Source organism: Rattus norvegicus, chromosome 13, assembly GCF_021556685.1.
Source record: "Rattus norvegicus strain SHRSP/BbbUtx chromosome 13, alternate assembly SHRSP_T2T, whole genome shotgun sequence".
Taxonomy (NCBI): domain Eukaryota; kingdom Metazoa; phylum Chordata; class Mammalia; order Rodentia; family Muridae; genus Rattus; species Rattus norvegicus.
In genome coordinates, this window is record NC_141546.1 from 18,747,645 (window position 1) to 18,770,414 (window position 22,770).

Here is a 22,770-nt window from a genome sequence, read left to right on the forward strand (position 1 = left end):
AAGTTGTTTGGTCACATTTTTTGTCACAGCAACAGGAAATTTAAGACAATCCTGAGTACCTGAATAGCTGCAAGTGTCCATCTTGGAAATTTTATTAGGGGTGCTAGGCAAGAACAAAATAACTTTCCCAAACTACATCAGGCACTATGCTCAAGCCGACTGTAAAAATTTACCCAATTCATTTCTAGGCTTCATGATCTTTGGGAAATACTTACAAATTATATTTAGTGTGTGGTGTGTGGTTATGTTTGCATTGACTACAATTGTGTGATTCCTTGTTTGCCACAATAAATGTGTATGGGGGGTGGGTGGCAGAACAGAATACACAGTAGTTTGTTCTTTCATTCTACCATAGGACAGAACCCATCTCTTCATACTTAGCTTTAACTTTCAACTGGACACAACCTAGTGTCACCTTAGAAGAAAGTCTCACTGAGGGACTGTGAGTATTGGCTTGGCCTAAGGACATATTTGTAAGGTTCTTGTTTCTGTCTCTGCCACTGCCACTACAGAGCACACAACTGGTGGTACCAGATGTCTTACTCTCATGCTCTAGGACTGACTTGCCTGTGCCACCACCACCATCATGGTCAACTCTACTAGGCTGCCCAATTGATGTAAAGGGTTTGCTCTCCCAAGTGCTGCTGCTGGTGAGGGTCAGGAGCAACTCTTTGCTTTCATGACCTGAGGACTAAGTCACCCAACTGCTGCAGGTGCTTAGGGGCAAAAGGTCAGAATGGTATCTCATCCTTATATAATACCTCATGGGAGATTAATGGCAGGGCAAGATTTCCCATTCTCTTATGCTCAGGGGCAGCACCTCAGCAACTCCTACAAACAAGGCCAGCTCCATATGATATGCAGAACCCTGCTCTCCTAAGCACCGCAGCAAGCTAGAGGCAGAGTCATCTTCTACTCTCAAGTCCCCAGGGCCAGCTCTCAAAATGCCCAGGCAAGGGGTGGGGACAGTTCTGCACAGCGCTCAGTCATCAACATGTCTCTAGGCAGCAGCCCAGATTAGGGATATCTTTGTTGATAAAGCCAGGCCTTGGGCCATGCAAGTCAGTTACTTGGGTGGAAAGGCCCGCCCAGGACTGCTAGTTTCCAGACTGGTGGTCATCACAGGCTAGCTCCCTGTTCATGCCTAGTGGTATGGAACTGTTATCCTCTCCAGCCTTAGTTAGTGACAGACTCCTCCTGCTTCCGGGCCACTAACCACTGAGGAGTGGTTCCTTGTGGCAGTACATTTCAGGACCTCACCACAGTCCCAGATGTCATTATGAGCTACTCATATCAGGCTGTTCCTTGCTATATTTGGGTCTCCAGTTCTGCCTCTCTTAATTGTACCCATATCCTTTAGTCTCTCCTTTTCTTCTATTTCTTCACCACTAACTTTCTGCTCTTAGTGACACCTAGGGACTTTGAGTACCTGAGATCATCTCAGGAGTAGTGTCAAGACTGTAATGCTCTGCCAGTGCATAATTGCCATCTCTTGCATGGTCTTCCAACCCAGGCCTGCAAGATGCCATGCTGGACAGGCTAGCTCCTTGTCCATGCCCTATGGTGTGGGACTGGTTGTACTTTCCGGCTCACACACACCAGGGTCTATTTTCCCACATGGAGTAATTTCAAATTGGCTCTACTGGGTTGCATGACCCCAGGCAGGTTATTCTTATCTCTGGCTCACTCCCTGATCTGGGAGCTAGTACGTATGTGTACAGTGATGAACTAGTGGTCATCGCAGGTTATATCTCTGTCTGAAATCCCTGGCCCTGATCTACTAGTTGTCTCAGGCTTGGGTTTTTTGTTTGTTTGTTTGTTTGTTTGTTTTTGTAGTTGTTTTGTTTTTAGGGAGTATTAGACTACAATCATTCAGGTGTTCACAGGTCAGAACACTGAGCATAGACATAGCCTCTTTCCTTTCTGCTACCCACTGAGGCACATATGACACAGTAGTCGAACATATAATACCTCTAAGGGGCATGGTTAATTTGTCTTTTAAGCCAGCTCCTTTGGATTCTTTCAAATCTGCTAGTGTTGTTTTATTGAGGTTAATATTTATCAAGTCTGGGCTGGGGATTTAGCTCAGTGGTAGAGCGCTTACCTAGGAAGCGCAAGGCCCTGGGTTCGGTCCCCAGCTCCGAAAAAAAAAAAAAAAAAAGAACCCAAAAAAATATTTATCAAGTCTACTGGTCTGTTAAAACTCCAAAATGTGTGACACCTATGAACTATTTCTACTCCTGTATGAGCACACAAAGACCTTTGTGTCTGCTCAGGATTAAAAACATGGGGACAGAGACTAATGGTCTTTCTCATGACTCTGTCCTTTTGTGAAAACCATATTTGATGGCATACATCTGTTAATAAGAACGCAGTTCTTAGACAAAGATAGATTGTACCTGGAACTAGTATTATATAAGTTACTTTCTGAAGCTTGGGATATATAAATTTAAGAGAGTGTCTCTCTTTGCTCTAAGATATCTCAGTTGGTAAACTGCTTGCTTTGCAAGTACGAGGACCTGAGTATGATCCCAGACCATATGCAAGCTAGGTAGGTTCTACATCCTTGTAATTCTCATGCTGAGGGCGTATAGATAAGTATAGTTCCTTAAAGTCCATTGGCCAGCCAGCCTAGCTACATAGCAAGGAGAGAACAACATTGTGACTAGTAAGAAACAATCTTTGAAGTTAACTATTGGCCTTCTCTCTCTCTCTGTCTCTCTCTGTCTCTCTGGATTTCTCTGTCTCTCTCTGTCTCTCTGTCTCTCTGTCTCTCTCTCTCTCTCATACACACACACACACACACACACACACACACACATCCTTTAAGATGATATTCTCATATTGTACTCTTTAATAGGTATAACAACATATGTACATTTTAAATTCACTACCAAATAAGTGTTGAACCCTTGTGCCATTTGAAAGATGCCATGATACAGTGTCACATGGCACACATCCATGGATCTTAGAGGTTCTTCAGTTTAGAGAAGATAGACCAACATTTTGATGATTCTATCTTAATATACTGTGGGGATAGAGAGAGAGAATGCAAATCAAAAACAAAACAAAACAAAGAAACAAATAACCAAGGAAGAAGTTTAAGGTAAATATATTCCTGAGATGGCATTTTTAAAAATGAATTACTGAATGAATGAATTGTAATAAATTAAGGACATGTGATAGCTTTAACTTTCAACTTAACACAACCTAGTGTCACCTTAGAAGAGAGTCTCACTGAGGGACTGTCAGTATTGGGTTGCACTGAGGACATGTTTGTAGGGATAGACTTAATAAGTGTACTTACTGGCTTACTCTCATAGCTTGATCAGCGGCTTCTTTTCTAATGCAAGATAGGACAATATTCAAAGAGTGGCATTGCCTCGAGAGAGCTAGACTCTTCCACATCAATCATTAATAAAGAAAATTCTCTAGACCCTTCTTTAAACTCTAGTCCGTTGGGGACATTTTTACCATTGAAGTTCCATTTTCAAAAATGACCCTAGCTTGTGTTCAGGTGATAGAAACACAACCAGAATAATTTCCAAGCAGAGTGTAAGCAATCCATCAATAAGGCAAATGTGCATTTGTTTCTGAGTGCCCTTGGCTGTGGATGTGATGTGATTAGCTGCCTAGATTTCCTCCAACTGTGATTTCTCTTCAGTGTTGGACTGTGATCTAGTATTGTGAACTAAATTAAGCTTTTTCTCACTTAAGTTGCTTTCTTGTCAGGGTACTTTTTCACAGCATCAGAAACGAAACTGAAAGAGTATACTTCTGCAAAGTACTGGAATGTTGACCTATAAAGGCTTTTGGGGTTGTACAGGAAAAGAAGAAAAGAAAGAAGTATGAGTAGTGTTCTTAAGTATGAACTACTGACTCCTGCTGAGGGATAGTAAGAATCAAGTAAAATTTCCCTTTTTGTCTTTCCAGCCATCTATGAGCAATCCTGTGAGGTGTACAGACACAGAGGGAACAACACATCTGGGTTTTTCTTTGTTGACTCTGATGGCAGCGGGCCACTGGAACCACTCCAGTTGTACTGCAATATTACTGGTAAGAGCCATGTTTTCTAAGCATGCTTAACCTGGATGACTGGTGATATGAGATGAAAGGGAATTTTTGGAGAGGCACACCTGAGTATATAAAAAGTTGCAGTACTTGCTTCATGAGGGAAGAATGGCATTTTGAAATAACAGGAACTAGCTTAGATATTTTCAAAACAAAGAGAAGAGGGAAGTTAGTGGTCATAGCACTATTCGCTGAAATAATAATGAATTATCAAGTGTCTTCTATAAGGCTTGCCAAAGGTAAGCTCTCTATTAAAACTCAACATTGGAGAGAAAAGGAAGTGTTTCAAATAAACACAAAAACCAAGGAATGAATCTCAGTGAAAAGTCCTGGTTCACAAATGGGAACACTATTTATATACGGTTCTATGGAGTATGTATTTGGGCGAGTCCTACCATCTTGAGCTTCATTGGTTCATCAGTAAAATAGGAATGAAATGACTACACACCAAAAAGCAGTGAGGACCACAGATAATCATGTACATTGGGTCAGCTAGTGAGGACATTAAAAAAAATAGAGCTTTTATCTCAAAAGCATTAAGCAATAGTTTATTATAGAGTATGACTGTGGCCTGAACATATAGATTAGGTTACAAAGTCCATGTTCTATTATGCTAATGGTTTCATGAAGATTTTATTGTGGTGGTTTTAATTCAACATACATTTTTATTGAGACTCCATGATAGGTTTCCAGTAGATGGTTCTGGGAAGTAGGACTAAATCTCTGTTTCTAAGAACTGGGCAAGTCCAGGGAAGTCCAGTCCTCAGAAACTGCTCTAACACCTGGGCTGAGGTAAGGGCAATGGTTCAGCAGCAGTTTCCAGAATTCCCCAGTAACAGTTTCCAGCCTCCAAGGATCCAGCAATGTTTCTGGCATGTCCTGAGAGATAGAGCCAAGATTAAGATAGATGTCACCTACCCTGTCCCCTGAATTTCTTTAATGTGCTTTAAATTGGGCCTGTGCACTCACTTCTGGGTCTGTCTTTGTAAATGTTAGACCCAGCATGCTGGACTTTTCCAAAATGACAGACTCTTTCCATTGACAATCTATTTTAGTCCAGGGTTTCATTCTTAAGAAAGTTATAAACCCTTAAGCTATATTCTAGTTAAACATTAGTTAAACACTAAGTTGGAGAATTTCAGTAAACTAGGAATATCTCTGCCCTAAGCTTCACATGCTTTTTGATGAACTTCTCAGCCTTCGGGTTCATGAAACTCAGGTCTCTCTTAATATACTTTAAGAGAACTTGCCAGCTTATCAAAAGAGTGTTAGATTATGTAGAGAAATTGTCAATAAACTCCTGTTCAAGATGCAAAGTTGCCCAAAGAATCACAATATTTTTAAGTAGTCAATCATTTTTGTATAATATTTTAATAAGTCAATCAGCTCTGCAGGGTAGGCATGGCTTATTTTTCTGGGAATTGTAATTCCCTTGGAAATCTACATCATCATGATCAACAACTTCATCATGAAGAGAGGGGGAGAGGAGGAGAGAGAGCTAGGGATATTCTATGAAATATCCTGAGAGTATGTAACTTTTTTATAAATCAATTAAATATGTTTACAAATGGTATCCGAGGATCCCACAGATTGAGCAGATGAAGGCACTTGGTACCAAGACTGATGACCTGAGATTAATCCCTGGACCCCACATAATGGAAGAAGAAAACTGACTCAAACAAAATTCCCACATGTTCTCTTATGACTTCTACAGATTCACAGTGGAGCACATATGCTCTCTCCACAAATATAGTAAATGTTTAAAAACAGTCATTTGATCATTAATTTATTCTATAATACAAGCCCACAGTGCCAAATATTGACGTAGGTTTTAAAATCTTTAGCTGTACCAATATTCCAATGTGATAGACTGTCATAAGTTGGCATATACCTATATAGACGTTACCCCCATCACACACGTGCGCGCGCACACACACACACACACACACACACACACACACACACACACACAAAAAAACCATGCAGTCTGTTTCAAGCCCTGATCCTCTGAGATGCAAGATGTACCATGAACTGGAGCAGCAAATCAAGCCTATCAAATCTCAGTGTTTGTGCCTTAGGCCGCCCCCCGTAGTGAGATAGCACACTTATTTATAGAGCACTGTTTAGTCAGATACTGTCAGAGACAGTAAGGCTATGAAAAGAAATTACCACATGGATGTTCCTGTGGTAGTAATCTCAGGAACAGGACCATGAGATGCTGTAGATCCAGTGCAATGGAACCACTGCAAGAAATGGTGACAAGGCACGGTCCACACTGTTCCAACAGAATGTAAAGGTCCAGACGTTGGCCGAAAAAAGTGCTAGTTATTTTAATTTCTGTAGTACTTCCTATAGTGAAGAGTTGCTTTATGGTAGCTACTTTGTAGTTGCCATAGAGCAGGAATAACTGAGCTTCTCAATGTGTCTTGATTCTTTTCAAAACAAAACTCACACCTGGGATCTTAGTAAAAAATACAGAATTCTAAGCTTGGGAAATTCTATTTCACTCAATACCCTTTGCTAAGCTTTCTAAGGTATTCACATGCAAATTGCCCCTGGCCCAAGCTTTCTAAAGTAGAGGTGTTTTGCTTATAAGTAAAGGCAAATAAGACAAATACCTTCTATTGAGTAAAAGCTGTCTGCTGGAGCTGTAGGAGGGCTGCCAACTAGGAGTTCAAACATTTCAGAAAATTTCATTTTGGTGCTTACAAATATCATCTCTGATACTTCTACCAGCAAAATTATAAACAATATACTTTAAAAAGTTTTCCACCTGGTATGGAAGAAAAATAATACAAGAAATTCATGGCTTAGGGTTAACCAAATTTCTTAAAGTATTTTGTTTTCTATGTGACTGAACCAGATCACTGAAATGTTAGGCTTCCTCCAGGCCAAGGGGAAGAGGGAGAGTGGAAAGTGGATGGGGAGGTGAGGGGGAAGAGGAGGGGGGTCGGGGAGGGATACAGAGTAAGAATAGACAACCCCGAAAAATACTAAGCTAGGATATTGTAAAGGACTTGCATATTCTGAGGGTAGAGTTTTGGCTTCTGAAATCCAAAGGCACATTCTTAGATGACTCTAAAAGCCTGTCAGTTTTTCAGTTGGTATTAACTCTTACACATATGAAATCCTAATAACTATAAACCAGGCAGACTTGAAACAGTGATCTGCTGTTATGTTCAGAGTGTAGATTCAACCCTCATTCTCACAGCCATCTACACTATTGCAATTCACACACTTACAACAAAAGAGATAAAACAACAAAAGCTTCACCTGTTCTAAATGACCATGTTGTACCCCAAGATTCTAGGAGTCTAGAGAGAAGCTTTCTGGGAAAATTTTATCTGAATGAAACACAAGAGTAAGAATCTTTAACTACATTTCCATAAAACTCAGATTACAGTCAGATTTTGCACTTTAAAAACATTTTTTCTTAAAATTCAGTTTGCACTTTGAATTATTTAATATTAACAGGCACTGCACCATCTATTAAAATGTATTCATTTCCCTGCTTCATATTTTTATGTTGTTCAGTAAATTGCATATTTATGTGTAAGGTTGTTTGTATAAAGCCTTCCTATCTCAATGGAGCTAACGTCAATTTCACATGTATAGGGCAATAGACAAGAATTACAGGGAGTTTGTAAAAAATGTTTAGGCAAATTTCTAAACCAAAATTTGTTTTTCATTCTTAAATAGTTCCTAATCCATTTCCAACCTACCTTTAAAGTCTCCCAATCTTACATCCTGGCTGTTATGATGCTGTAATTTTTCTCTGCTCAGTGGCAGCCTCTGTTTTCATTAAAACTCATCAAAGCATGCATAATGGAGTAGGTAGATAATTGTGAATGAAGACTCTCAAATATTTCTAGCCATAATTATGCAATATTATGGAGGCAATAGATTTTCATTCCAGCTTTGACAGCAAGGAAGAACTCTATCGACACAGTGTGCTCTCGGTTGTTAACTTTGCTTCCTGAAGTTAGAGGAGTGGCTTGATTTACACATTGTCTATACTTATGCCTGTCACTATAGGGTGAATGAAAGTCATTGAGAATATAAAAAGAGATACATGAAAGCATTGCTTTTTCCTCACACTTTGAGTGTGCTTACTGTTGGACAAATGTATTAGAAAGCAAATAAGAAAAAATTAATTATTTGTGTCATGGTGTTTGTGTTGCATTTTCATAGTGACATCTTTCTACTGACATCATCCCCAAGCAATCTCCTTCCAACATATATAGCAAAAAATATTTAATATCCCAGCCTGCGGTTTCTACCCCATTTTTTTTGTTCCTGGGTGAAAGACCTACTCACAGACTTTATATTTACAGTATGTGTTAAGCAGCACAATGACTGGTCAGGTATCTATCCTCCATGCTGCTAGAATTTACTTCCTATCAATAACACTGAGTTATTATATTACTATTTTCTATGATCCATCTGGGCTGCTTTTAACTACAATTGTGCAGCCTTTGTGATTTTTTTCATGGCTCAGCTAACCTATTAAGGCATCTCCTTTCTCCTGTTCTGCATGTTCTCCTTTCTCATATCCCAAAGCCCAGGAACCCCCACATGTTTCAGCTGTTGGCTGTTGGCATCTTTATTCAATAATACAACTAACTGGATGGAGGGTCATTTAGTTATCATCTACTACTCAGACTCGTTCATCTGTGGGTAACCAGTTTTGGGAGCCCACATTAGCATTAGAATACAAGCAGCATCCAGCCAAACCATTACAAACATACACACACGCAGACACACACTCCTGTATATGTGTGATCAAGAATGAACACCCATTTCAGTGACTACACAACACACAAAAGCACACATGTGTGCACGCGCATGCACACACACACACACACACACACACACACACACACACAATAATATATAGTTTCCATTCTTCTATCAAAGCCTGGCACAAGAATAAGATAGGTCAAGATGTCAGATTTGTTTTTCTTAAAATATCAGTTTCTTAGTCATCATTGCAAAATTACTGTTCTTAACGTGCCAAGGTGAGAGCACTATCATTAACATATTTGCTTTGGAAGCATGGGAATATAGTTTTGAACTCTAACACACATGTAAAATGCTGGGTCTGCCGTCACCTGCTTATAATTCCAGCACTGGAGGGAAAGAATCAGGTGAATCCCCATATATCACAAACCAACAAGTCTAATTCAAACAGCATGTTATTAGGACAATAAAAGACTTAATCTCAAAGAAGCTAGGTGGGTAGTGTGTGTCTTAAGGAACAGTATTCAGGGTTATTATCTTGGATCCACACACAAGTGCAAGCATGTGCACCTGTCTATATATGCTCTCACACACAAAGTACTGTTGCCAAAATTGTCACTTGAATTGAGACTGCATATGGAATATCTCACAAATATTTACCTGAGGAAAGCATGCCTCATTGAAAGAGAGGGAGTAGTTTCCATAATAATGCTACTAAGTAAAGTAATAAAAACAGGATTGCATTACAGCCATCTATAATTAAAGCACTTGGGTTATATGAAATGTTGGATGTCACAGAAGGCCTAAAACAAGCAAGCTGTTTCTTGTCTGCATTCAAATGTGTTGAATCAATGCTCCAGCCAAGTGATAATGAGGCACTATGAGTACAGGAACAAATTTTGATACTGGGGCCTGGGGATGACTCAGTCTGAAACGTCCCTGCTATGTAAGTGTGGAAACTGAGTGGGGGTCCACACCATTCACATAGAAACAAGTGTAAATGTACAAATTTGTAATCTTCGTACTGTACTGGAGGGAAGATAAAAGCAGATTCATGAAGCTCATTGACTCACCAATATAAATGATCAATGAATCTAGATTCAGAAAGAATGTTTCATAAATCAAGGGCAATTATTAAGGAATGAAACCTTGTCTGACTGTTGCCACCATACAAGGATAAATACATGTGCACATGCTGCCTGCCATTTGTAAACATACACACACACACACACACACACACACACACACAGGGGAAATGATCGTTAATAAGCCAGAATGATGTTTTATATTGGCTAGTACTGAAATGTTTAATTTTTGTATTGGGTATTTAATTTATTTACATATCAAATGTTATCACATTTCCCAGTTTCTCCTCTGGAATCCCCCCATCCCATTCTCCCTCCACCTGCATCTATGAGGGTGCTCCCACACACACTCACACTCTCCTGTATCCCACCCTGGCATTTCCTAAAACTGGGGCATTGAGCCTTCCTAGAGCCAAGGGCCTCTCCTCCCATTGATGTCCTACAAGGCCATCCTCTAATCCATATGCAACTGGAGTCATGGGTTCTTCTAATGTGAACTCGTTGGTTTATTGTTTAGGCCACGGGAATACTGGGGGTCTGACTGGTTGTTATTGTTTTTCCTATGGGTTGCATGGTCCTTCAGTTCTGTCGGTCCATTCTCTAACTCCTGCATAGGGCACTCCATTCTCAATCCAATGGTTGGCTGTGAGCATCTACCTCTGTATTTGTTAGGCTCTGGCAGAGCCTCTCAGGAAACAGATATATCAGGCTATGTAAGACTCATTTCAGTAAGCACATCTTCCCATCCACAATACTGTCTGGGTTTGGTGTCTGTTTATGAAATAGATCTCCAGGTGGGTTAAGACTCTGGTCCAAACTTTGTCTCCGTATTTTCTCCCTTGAGCATTTTGTTCCCCCTTCTAAGAAGGACTGAAGTATCCACACTTTGGTCTCCCTTTTTCTTGAGCTTCATGTGGTCTGTGAATTGTTTCTTGGGTATTCTGAGATTTTAGGCTAATAGCCACTTATCAGTGAGTGCATACCATGTATATTCTTTTGTGGGTTACCAACTCACTTCATCTGTTTGCCTAAGAATGTCATGAAATCATTGTTTTTAATAGCTGAGTAGTACTCCATTGTGCAAATGTACCATATTTTCTGTATCTATTCCTCTGTTGAAGGATAGCTGGGTCCTTTCTAGCTTCAGGTTATTATAAATAAGACTGCTATGAACATAGTGGAGCATGTGTCCTTGTTATAGGTTGGAACATCTTTTGGGTATATGCCCAGGAGTGGTACACCTGGGTCTACAGGTAGTACTATGTTCAGTTTTTTGAGAAACCATCAGACAGGTTTCCACAATGGTTGTACAACATTACAATCCCACCAAAAATGGAGAAGTGCTCCTTTTTCTCTACATCCTCGTCAGCATCTGCTCTCACCCACTTTTTTTTATTTTAGCCATTGTGACTACTGTGAGATGGAATATCAGCGATATTTTAATTTGTATTTCCCTAATGAGAGGATGTTGACTATTTCTTTAGGTGCTTCTCAGCCATTTAGCATTCCTCAATTGAGATTCTTTGTTTAGCTCTGTACTCCATTTTTAGTAACGTTATTTGATTCTCTGGAGTCCAACTTCTTGAGTTCTTCCCATATATTTGATATTAGCCCTCTATCATATGTGGAATTTGCAGATTTTTTCCCAATTTGTTGGTGGCTGTTTGTGTAATTGACAGTGTACTTTGAATTAGAAAAGAATTGCAATTATATGAGTTCCCATTTGTTGATTGTTGATATTAGAGCATAAGCCTTTGATAACTTCTTCAGGAAATTTTTTCCCTGTGCCCATGTGTTCTAGGATATTTCCCACTTTCTCTTCAATTAGTTTCAGGGAGTCTGCTTTAATGTGGAGGTATTTAATCCACTTGGAATTGAGCTTTGTACAAGGAGATAAGAAGGGATTGGTTTTTATTCCTCTATCTGTTGACCTACAGTTGAAGAAGCAACATTAGTTGAAAATGATGTCTTTTCCACTAGATGGTTTTAGCTCATTTGTCAAAGATCAAGTGACCATAGGTGTGTGGGTTCATTTCTGGGTCCTCAGTTCTATTCCATTGATCTATCTAACTGTCTCTGTACCAATACCATGCAGTTTTTATCACAATTGCTCAGCTTGAGGTCAGGTATAGTGTTTTACCCAGAACTTCTTTTATTGTTGACAATACTATTCACTATCCTGATTTTTTTTGATATTCCAAATGAATTTGTAAATTTCTCTTTCTAACTCTGTGTAGAATTGAGTTGGAATTTTGACTGGGATTGTATTGATTCTGTAGATTCCATTCAGCATGATAGCTGTTTTCACTATATTGATCCTGGCAATTCATGAACATGGGAGAGGAAATAGAAGCAGTAATTAAAATAAGCCTGGGACCCCATAGGTTTAGTGCAGAATTCTATTAAACTTCAATAGAAAATTTAATACCAATACTATCCAGACTACTGCACAAAATAGATACAGTTGGAGCAATAACCAAGTCCGTCTATGAAGCACAGTTACACTTATACCTAAACCACACAAAGATTCAAGAAAGAAAGAGAACGTCAGACCAGTTTTACTTATGAGTATCAATGCCAAAACACTCAATAAAATTTTTGTAAACCAAATCCAAGAAAACATCAAAATGAACTTCCATCATGATCAAGTAGGCTTCATCCCAGTGACATAGTCACAGCTCTGAGGCATGGCTCTCCTTAGCCTGTTGATGGTGACACGGTAGAACTTGGCCTCTTTTCTTTCACCTTTGAGACAAGAGTGTCAGCTGCCTTTGATAATGTTCTGAGACCAAGTTTCTGAGGTTTCTTATATGTTAACCTATTCAGTTGACAATAGGCATCAAAAATAAGCCAGCTTTTCACAAGAAACTAAACAGAAGTATATTGAGAATGATTCTTGATTTTGATTCACAGCAAATAACTATGCTGGGCAAAAATATATAAATCAAAGTTACAGTAAGTAGAAACATTGTTCTGAGCATCTTACTGAATGGACAATTTTCATATCTTCACACTGATGGCTTTCAAACATGGTTAACCATGCTTAGAAGCTTGGAACTTTCACTGTCAGAGCTGGAAACTCTTCCTGCTTTGGGTGAAGTAGGAGTCAGGGTGAAGAGACCTTAATTTTTTGACATTCTTACTACAAAGAATAGTTATTTGTTCCACTGTGCCTGTCTCTGTCAGGGCTGAAGGGCACTTTTTCCATCACATTCATTTTACTTGTAAATATGTGAGTGTTTCCACAGGAATAGAGGCCAGAGAACAACTTTCAGGAGACAAATTTCTCTTTTCACCTTGTATATCTCAGGAAAAAAGTTGAAAACAACTGTTTTTACCCACTGAGCCATCTCTTTGGCTCCTAGTAATTCTATTTTAATAGCAACTTCAAGCATGGTTATTTAGAAAGAGAGATCTATTCAGAACAGGGAGACATATCCAGATGTGAGTATGATCTTCATTGGCAGAGTTAATTACTGAGTTTCTTACTGTTGGCCATATAGATTATTCGGTAGACCTCAGGTACATCTAAAAGGGCTTTAAGAGATCCAGTCTACTTTTCTCTCTTTTGATAAGACAAATTTTAGGATGGCTATGTTTTGTGGAGAAAAATATAATCAGAAAATAATAATATAAAGAACTACTATCAGGAGGCACTAGCATTGCAATAAGCAATTCTCATTAGAGACTTAGAAAACTGCAGCTTCTGAGCAGGAAGAGAGAAAGTCCTGGAGCAATTCTCCAGTGTACTCCAAGAATCAACCAGACTCCAAGGTAAGGGGCTTTTTGCCAGTCTCATGTCCTTTTATCTTTCTCCTGACTTTCTATCCTGCCTCACATTCTTCACTATATCAATCTTCCCTGAATTCATGACCAGTGTCTTCAGGGGCTCATCCTGGGAGAACAGTAAAGATGCTTTCCTAGTGGAGGTTTACTCATGTGTGATGTATGCACTGTGGCTCACTTGCATCTTAGAAACTTGGAATAATACTAATGCTGTTGTTTCTTTTTTATATCATTGCAACTTGTATTGTGGCATATATTTTAGAGAGATGGGTTGATTTCCATAATGAAGGGGTTTCTAAAGATCTCAGAACTAGACACCCATGAGTTTGAACAAGCAGCTTTTTTATGCATCATTCTTTTACCCAAAATGTGGATCACATAGGGCTTCGGGATTCTCAAGATAAAGCCCAGAGTGGATCTTTTCTACATGTGTAGAAGTCTCCCCCATGAAGTGGTCTCTCTAAACTAGGAGCAGATGCATAATCTTCTGCTAAATTGTTGCACTGAACAAAATTATTAAGTCATAATACTGTGACATTACCCTGAAATTAAAGTACTATCACCTTCAAATGACCATGAATTTTAACTGCCACTTAAAAAAATTCATTTCACATATCCATTTAGTATGGCCTGTTAGTCCAAAAACCCTGGAGAAGAGGAAGTATGGATTCCTGAGTTTGAGAAATTTTCATGCATTGGACTTACAGTTCTTTTATTCTTCTTCTCTGTATTAACCCACAAATTTCTCAAATCTATCAATTTCTTATACATTAATTTGTCAACTTTCTTATTTATTTGCCTCAAGATATTTTATGTGCTCAGTTATTAATGCATTATTTAATTATGTGAGATAATTCATGCAAACTACATTCTAACGTTGATTCTGCTTAGCACCAAAGTTCACACAGTGAATAAATATGTTTTGTTTCCAAGAAACTCATAAATAAAAATGAATTAAATATATAAATTAAATTCACTTTTTTGAAAGTTACTTATTTATTGTGGTGTGTGTGTGTGTGTGTGTGTGTGTGTGTCTGTATATAGAAACCAGAGGAAAACCTTGAGTGTTTTTTTGGTCCTACCTATCTTTGTTTTTGAACAAAGAAACAACCTTTGTATTTGGCTTGGTGATCACTAATTCAGCTGGACTAAGTGGCCGCAAGCCCCAGTATTTGTCTTGCCTAATTTAACCCAGTATGCTTGACTATTCTTACCAGTTTCTACTGATGGAATTCTAATCTTTACACTGGCAAGTAATACAGTTTACCAATAGACCTATCTCCTGAAACTTCAGATTATTTTGTGAATCTTTTAATAAATCATGAATTTGTTAATTATCATTTACTTGTTTCCTTATTTACTTTTATGGGTTGAGTATTTCATACACTATTCCTGCAGTCATTTATGTGAAAGTTAGTTCACACAAATTTTATTCTAATATTTACTTAGTTGTTCACCAAAATCACAAAATGAATAAATCTATTCTTATCCTAAAGAAAAATATTTTGAGAGAAGACTGGTGCAGTACACAAATTTTTTAAAACTCATTGTGGAAAATAGATCTGGAAGCCATTGATAACACAGAAATAAAACCCAGGAGGAAGGGATTTAGGAAAGATGTACAAGGAGACCAAGAAACAATGTCACTCAAAGTGTCTTTGGATAGTTGTCTTTTGAATTATGTTTTGTGTGTATATGTATAAAAATTTGTGTGTGTGAGTATATAAATGGTATATGCATACAAATGTTTGTGATCATGTAACAATAGTATGCAAAGAGTAAAAAAACAAAAGGTGTGAAAGAATATTTCTTAATGTTGTAAATAAGCTGGTCAAGTAACATAGAAAGACAGACCTATCAGAATTACACCCTAGAAAATGCAAGAAAGTAATCTCCAAGCAACAAAACCAAAGAAGGGAGAAACAAAAACATAATTTCACATCTAACAACAAAAATAACAGTTCACAATCATCACTATTTTTTCATATCTCTTAATGTCAATGAACTCAAATCCCCAATAAAAAGACATAGACTAACAGACTAGATATATGAAGAGGACCTAGTACTTTGCTGCATAAAGGAAACACATCTCAGAGATAAAGACAGATACTACCTCAGAGTAAAAGCCTGGAAAACAACTTTCCAAACAAATGGTCCCAAGAAATAAGCTGGAGTACCCTTTCAAATATTGAATAAAATCGACATTCAAGAAAAATTATCAAAAAGATAAGGAAAGATACTTCATATTGGTAAAAAGAAAAATCTGCCAAGATGAACTCTTAATCCTGAATATCTATGATCCAAATGCAATGGAATCTACATTCATAAAAGAAACCTTATTAAAGCTCAAAGCACATATTGCACCTCACACAATAATAAAAGGAGATTTCAGTGCCCCACTCTCATCAATGAACAGATCATGGAAAAAGAAGTTAAACAGACACATAGAGAAACTAACAGAAGGTAAATACCAAATGGACTTAACAGATATTTATAGAACATTTCAACTTAAAAGAAAAGAATATACCTTTTTTTCAGTATCTCACAATACCTTTTCCTAAATTGAACATATAATCACTCACAGAACAGGCCTCAACAGATACAAGAAGATAGAAATAATCCTATGCATCCATGCATCCTATCAGGTCACCACAAATTAAGGCTTGTGTTCAATAACAACATATGGCAGAATGCCCACATATACATGGAAGTTGAACAATGCTCTACTCAGTGATAACTTGGTCAAGGAAGAAATGAAAAAAGAAAAAAAAGACTTTCTAGAGTTTAATAAAAATGAACACTCAACATATCAATCTTATAGGATACAATGAAAGCACTGCTACGAGGAAAGCTCATAGATATGAGTTCCTCCAAAAAAGAAACAAGAGAGATCATACATTAGCAGCTTGACAGCACACCTGAAAACTCTAGAACAAAAACAAACACTTAAGAGGAGTAGAAGGCAAGAAATAATCAAACTCAAGGCTGAAATCAACCAAAAAGAAACAAAAAGGACTATACACAGAATCAACAAAACTAGGAACTGTTTCCTTGAGAAAACCAGCAAGATAGACAAACCTTTAGCCAGAAATACAAATCCCAATTCTGTGGTGGCTTAGTGTCTCTACCTGCCATGCACTGACTTACACTTAAATTGCTACATGACGGAACACACAACCCAATAACCTATAATACAATTGATGAGATATAATGACCCACCTAAATATACAAGGCCCTATACACATCCATCACTTAAAAATATTCATAATACCCTGTAAATACACAGAGTGGAACCATAATGTCACTTCCATGTTCTCTCCACAGCTTCTCCTCATCTCTTCCTGTCTCCAGTCTCTTTCCACTCCAATTTCCTCTTCTTCCCTCAAACTTTTCTCCTTCCCATCCTTCATTCTCATCCAATAACAGGCCTCATTCTATCTTGTACCTGCCTTCACCTATATGACAATCCTATACCTAAACACCTATGGTTACTTGATCTTTGACAAAGGAGCTAAAACCATCCAGTGGAAAAATGATAGCATTTTCAACAAATGGTGCTGGTTCAATGGGCAGTCAGCATGTAGAAGAATATAAAAACAATTCATTTTTATCACCCTGTACAAAGCTTAAGTCTAAGTCGATCAAAGACTTCCATATAAAATACTCAAACTAATAAAAGAATATGTGGAGATGAGTCTCCATCTAATGGACACTGGGGAAAATTTCCTGAACAAAACACCAATGGCTTATCCTCTAAGATCAAGAATCCACAAATGGGACCTTCTAAAACTGCAATGTTTCTTTCAGGAAAAGGACACTGTCATTAGGACAAAATGGCAACCCACAGACTGGGGAAAGATCTTTGTCAATCCTACATCTGATAGAGGGCTAATACCAAATTTACAAAGAATACAAGAAGTTAGATTCCAGAGAGCCAAATAACCCTATTAAAAATCTGGTTCAGAACTAAACAAAGAATTCTCACCTGAGGAATATCGAATGGCTGAGAAATACCTAAAGAAATGCTCAACATCCTTAGTCATCAGGGAAATACAAATCAAAAAAAATTGAGATTCCACCTCACACCAGTCAGAATGACTAATATCAAAAACTCTGTTGACAGCAGATGCTGGTGGGGATGTAGAGAAATAGGAACACTCCTCCATTGTTGGAGGTACTGCAATCTGGTACAACCAATCTAGAAATCAGTCTTGAGGTTCCTCAGAAATTTGGACATAGTTCTACCTGAGGACCCAGCTATACCACTCCAGAGCATATACCCAAAAGAGGCCCCAACATACAACAAAGACACATGCTCCATTCTATTCATAGCACCCTTATTTACAATAGCCACAAGCTGGAAAGAAGCCAGATGCCTTTCAACAGAGAAATTGATACAGAAACCCTGGTATATCTATAACAGTGGAGTACTACTCAGCTATCAAAAACAATGACTTCATGAAATTAATAGATGGATGGCAAATGGATGGAACTAGAAAATATCATCCTGAGTGAAGTAACCCAGTCACAGAGTAACACACATAGTTTGCCCTCACTGATAAGTGGATATTAGCCCCAAACCTCAAATTACCCAAGATACAGTCCACAAACCACATGAAGTTCAAGACGAAGGATGACCAAAGTGTTGATGCTTCACTCCTCCTTAAGTGGGGAACAAAATTATTCAAAGGAGGGGATGTGGAGACAACGTTGGGAGCAAAGACTGAAGGAACGGCCATTTAGAACCTGGCCCACATGGCTCTATAGCCCATGTATATACAGCCACCAAAACTAGATAAGATTGATGAAGGTAAGAAGTGCATGCTGACAGGAACCAGATATAGCTGTCTCCTGATAGGCACAGCCAGATCATGTCAATTACAGAGGCGAATGCTAGCAGCAAACCATTGACCTGAGAACAGGATTCCCGTTGGGGGAATTAGAGAAAGGATTGAAAGAGATGAAGGGGCTTGCAACCCCATAAGAACAACAATGCCAAGCAACCAGAGCTCCGAAGGACTAAAGCACTTCCAGAAGACTATACATGGACTGACACATGGCTCCATCTGCATATGTAGCAGATGGTGGCTTGTTGGGCACCAATAGAAGGAGAAGTCCTTGGTCCTGCCAAGGCTGGACCCACCAATGAAGAGGCATGAGGGGGGACTGTAAAGGGGAGTGTTTGTGGAGGGGAACACCCCTATAAAAGAAGGGGAAGGGGGTGGCATGGGGCTTAAGTCCATGAAACCGGGAAAGGGAATAACATTTGAAATGTAATTAAAATATCCAATAAATAATTCACATAGCAAAAAAAGAAATAAACTGGTGATTAGAAGGGCCCCAAATCTCTAACCCCTGACTCTGCCCTCTACAATGCTCCAATTATAGGCACAAATAGCTATGCAGGGTTTTTTATGTGGTTAATGGGTATTTAATGTTTTCAGGTAGTCAACAGATAGTTTGACTCTGAGCTGTGTCCCCAGTCCCTGAGCCGTGTCCCCAGTCCCTGAGCAGTGTCCTCAGTCTCTGAGCTGTATGTAGTAGAAACAGCTATTATTAAAATGCAGTTACTAATCTGATATTACAGGATTTGCATTTCACAGTGGAGATAGCACTCAGAACCTCTGGTAAGAATATGCATTCTCTCCGTTTTAATGAGGAAGGTACAGGAAACTCGTGTGCTATACATATTGCCTCAAGAATAATATACACCACTGAAACTTTCAGACTGTGACAGTGATGCCTAAGTGCTCATTATTAACTTAGGTGGGCAAACACCTGCTGAAGGAGAGTCACCATTTGGATGAGCTTATGTGTGCTTAAACACATGTAAGCCAAAAGCCAACCTTAAGAGCATCCCTGGATTATTCCACCTTAATTTTTGAGACAGACTCCTAATTGAACTCAAAGATTGTCCAACTGATAGGTTGTCCATTGAGCTCCAGCCCAATCTGTCTCAGCCTCCCCAGTCCTGAGTCTGTCCAGAGCCAGGTCATTAAGTTTATGCACCAAGTACTTTATTGAGGGAGATATCTTGTTTGTTTTTCTGTTGTACAAATTTTCTTTGGAAGAGGGAACAGTAATTTCTTAGGAAATTACTTAGATTTCCTAAGATATCTGTTAGATAATCTTAGGTCCCAAGCTATCTGTTACTTGTGGGGAGGGCAGTATACAACAATTCAACCTGGGAGTTGCATGAAAGAAAGAACAAATATTTAGTTTTCTCAATCTTCACTTTTATCCTATTTGTGACCCCAGTCTAGGAGACAATTTCTCCATATTCCAGGACAGTATTCCCTTATTACTGATCTAGGTTCTTCACTACCAATAAAGATTAAATAAAAATAAACATTTAACTTCACATTTTGGTTCCATCATATGGGCATTTGTGGAAACTGCCCAATATCTATAAAATGGCCCCATGAAGTAGGTCTGATTCTTTCCTTGCTGTTTGGTCACTGGCATTAAATCTCATGAGCCATGTCTAACCTTGATGCCTACTGTCACCAGATTTTGATGTCAGACTAATCTCTTTATCAATCTCTCTTGTGCTCCTTAATCTGTAAAAATAAAGAAATCAAAATATTATTCACTCACCATGTCTAATCAGAGAAATCTCCCTGGCCCTTTGCCTCCTCTCCATCCTTTTTTGTTTCTTCTTTATATCCATTTCTTCTATTTTGATCTTATTTTGTGTGTTCATATTCTCATCTATTATAAGACAGTAAGTAGCATCCTCTTTTATGTATCAATACTTGCATTTCTCACTTGACAGCACACAATAGAAGTGAGTTTAAATGAATTTAAATGTTACACACATTATTTACTGTGGTTTCATTATATTTCCACTATATTAGTTAAGTTAATTTAATCCAATAATGTATCTACTGGTGGACATTTACCTTTTGGCAATGTGCCATTATTTGAAATAGGTGACTTTCAAGAATATAAGCAAACATCTTTTTTTTTCTTTTTTTTTTTATTAACTTGAGTATTTCTTATATGCATTTCGAGTGTTATTCCCTTTCCCGGTTTCCGGGCAAACATCCCCCTCCACCCTCCCCTTCCTTATGGGTGTTCCCCTCCCAACCATCCCCCCATTGCCGCCCTCCCCCCAAAAGTCTAGTTCCCTGGGGGTTCAGTCTTAGCAGGACCCAGGGCTTCCCCTTCCACTGGTGCTCTTACTAGGATATTCATTGCTACCTATGAGGTCAGAGTCCAGGGTCAGTCCATGTATAGTCCTTAGGTAGTGGCTTAGTCCCTGGAAGCTCTGGTTGCTTGGCATTGTTGTACATATGGGGTCTCGAGCCCCTTCAAGCTCTTCCAGTTCTTTCTCTGATTCCTTCAACGGGGGTCCTATTCTCAGTTCAGTGGTTTGCTGCTGGCATTCGCCTCTGTATTTGCTGTATTCTGGCTGTGTCTCTCAGGAGCGATCTACATCCGGCTCCTGTCGGTCTGCACCTCTTTGCTTCATCCATCTTGTCTAATTGGGTGTCTGTATATGTATGGGCCACATGTGGGGCAGGCTCTGAATGGGTGTTCCTTCAGTCTCTGTTTTAATCTTTGCCTCTCTCTTCCCTGCCAAGGGTATTGTTGTTCCCCTTTTAGAGAAGGAGTGAAGCATTCACATTTTGATCATCCGTCTTGAGTTTCATTTGTTCTAGGCATCTAGGGTAATTCAAGCATTTGGGCTAATATCCACTTATCAGTGAGTGCATACCATGTGTGTCTTTCTGTGATTGGGTTAGCTCACTCAGGATGATATTTTCCAGTTCCAACCATTTGCCTACGAATTTCATAAACTCGTTGTTTTTGATAGCTGAGTAATATTCCATTGTGTAGATGTACCACATTTTCTGTATCCATTCCTCTGTTGAAGGCCATCTGGGTTCTTTCCAGCTTCTGGCTATTATAAATAAGGCTGTGATGAACATAGTGGAGCACGTGTCTTTTTTATATGTTGGGGCATCTTTTGGGTATATGCCCAAGAGAGGTATAGCTGGATCCTCAGGCAGTTCAATGTCCAATTTTCTGAGGAACCTCCAGACTGATTTCCAGAATGGTTGTACCAGTCTGCATTCCCACCAACAATGGAGGAGTGTTCCTCTTTCTCCACATCCTCGCCAGCATCTGCTGTCACCTGAGTTTTTGATCTTAGCCAATCGCACTGGTGTGAGGTGAAATCTCAGGGTTGTTTTGATTTGCATTTCCCTTATGACTAAAGATGTTTAACATTTCTTTAGGTGTTTCTCAGCCATTCAACATTCCTCAGCTGTGAATTCTTTGTTTAGCTCTGAACCCCATTTTTAATAGGGTTATTTGTCTCCCTTCGGTCTAACTTCTTGAGTTCTTTGTATATTTTGGATATAAGGCCTCTATCTGTTGTAGGATTGGTAAAGATATTTTCCCAATCAGTCGGTTGCCGATTTGTCCTAACCACAGTGTCCTTTGCCTTACAGAAGCTTTGCAGTTTTATGAGATCCCATTTGTTGATTCTTGATCTTAGAGCATAAGCCATTGGTGTTTTGTTCAGGAAATTTTTTCCAGTGCCCATGTGTTCCAGATGCTTCCCTAGTTTTTCTTCTATTAGTTTGAGTGTGTCTGGTTTGATGTAGAGGTCCTTGATCCACTTGGACTTAAGCTTTGTACAGGGTGATACTCATGGATCCATCTAAATTCTTCTACATGTTGACCTCCAGTTGAACCAGCACCATTTGCTGAAAATGCTATCTTTTTTCCATTGAATGGTTTTGGCTCCTTTGTCAAAAATCAAGTGCCCATAGGTGTGTGGGTTCATTTCTGGGTCTTCAATTCTGTTCCATTGGTCTATCTGTCTGTCTCTGTACCAATACCATGCAGTTTTTATCACTATTGCTCTGTACTACTGCTTGAGTTCAGGGATAGTGATTCCCCCTGAAGTCCTTTTATTTTTGAGGATAGTTTTAGCTATCCTGAGTTTTTTGTTATTCCAGATGAATTTGCAAATTGTTCTGTCTAACTCTTTGAAGAATTGGATTGGTATTTTGATGGGGATTGCATTGAATCTGTAGATCGCTTTTGGTAAAATGGCCATTTTTACTATATTAAT

At 38.8% G+C, this 22,770-nt stretch overlaps 1 protein-coding gene and 1 non-coding gene across 4 annotated transcripts in view; one reads left to right on the forward strand and one right to left on the reverse strand.

Moving 5' to 3' along the window:
- Cntnap5b (contactin associated protein family member 5B) overlaps nucleotides 1-22,770 on the forward strand; it is a 903,684-nt gene that overhangs the window by 561,620 nt on the left and 319,294 nt on the right. For all 3 annotated transcript variants that reach the window (XM_087580549.1, NM_001047873.2, XM_087580550.1), the window contains 1 exon segment: nucleotides 3,934-4,056. In XM_087580549.1, the coding sequence (XP_087436675.1) occupies nucleotides 3,934-4,056 (123 nt within the window).
- On the reverse strand, nucleotides 1,854-1,985 carry LOC120096398 (small nucleolar RNA SNORA17). Its single transcript, XR_015636423.1, has one exon. It is a non-coding gene; the product is annotated as a small nucleolar RNA SNORA17 (small nucleolar RNA).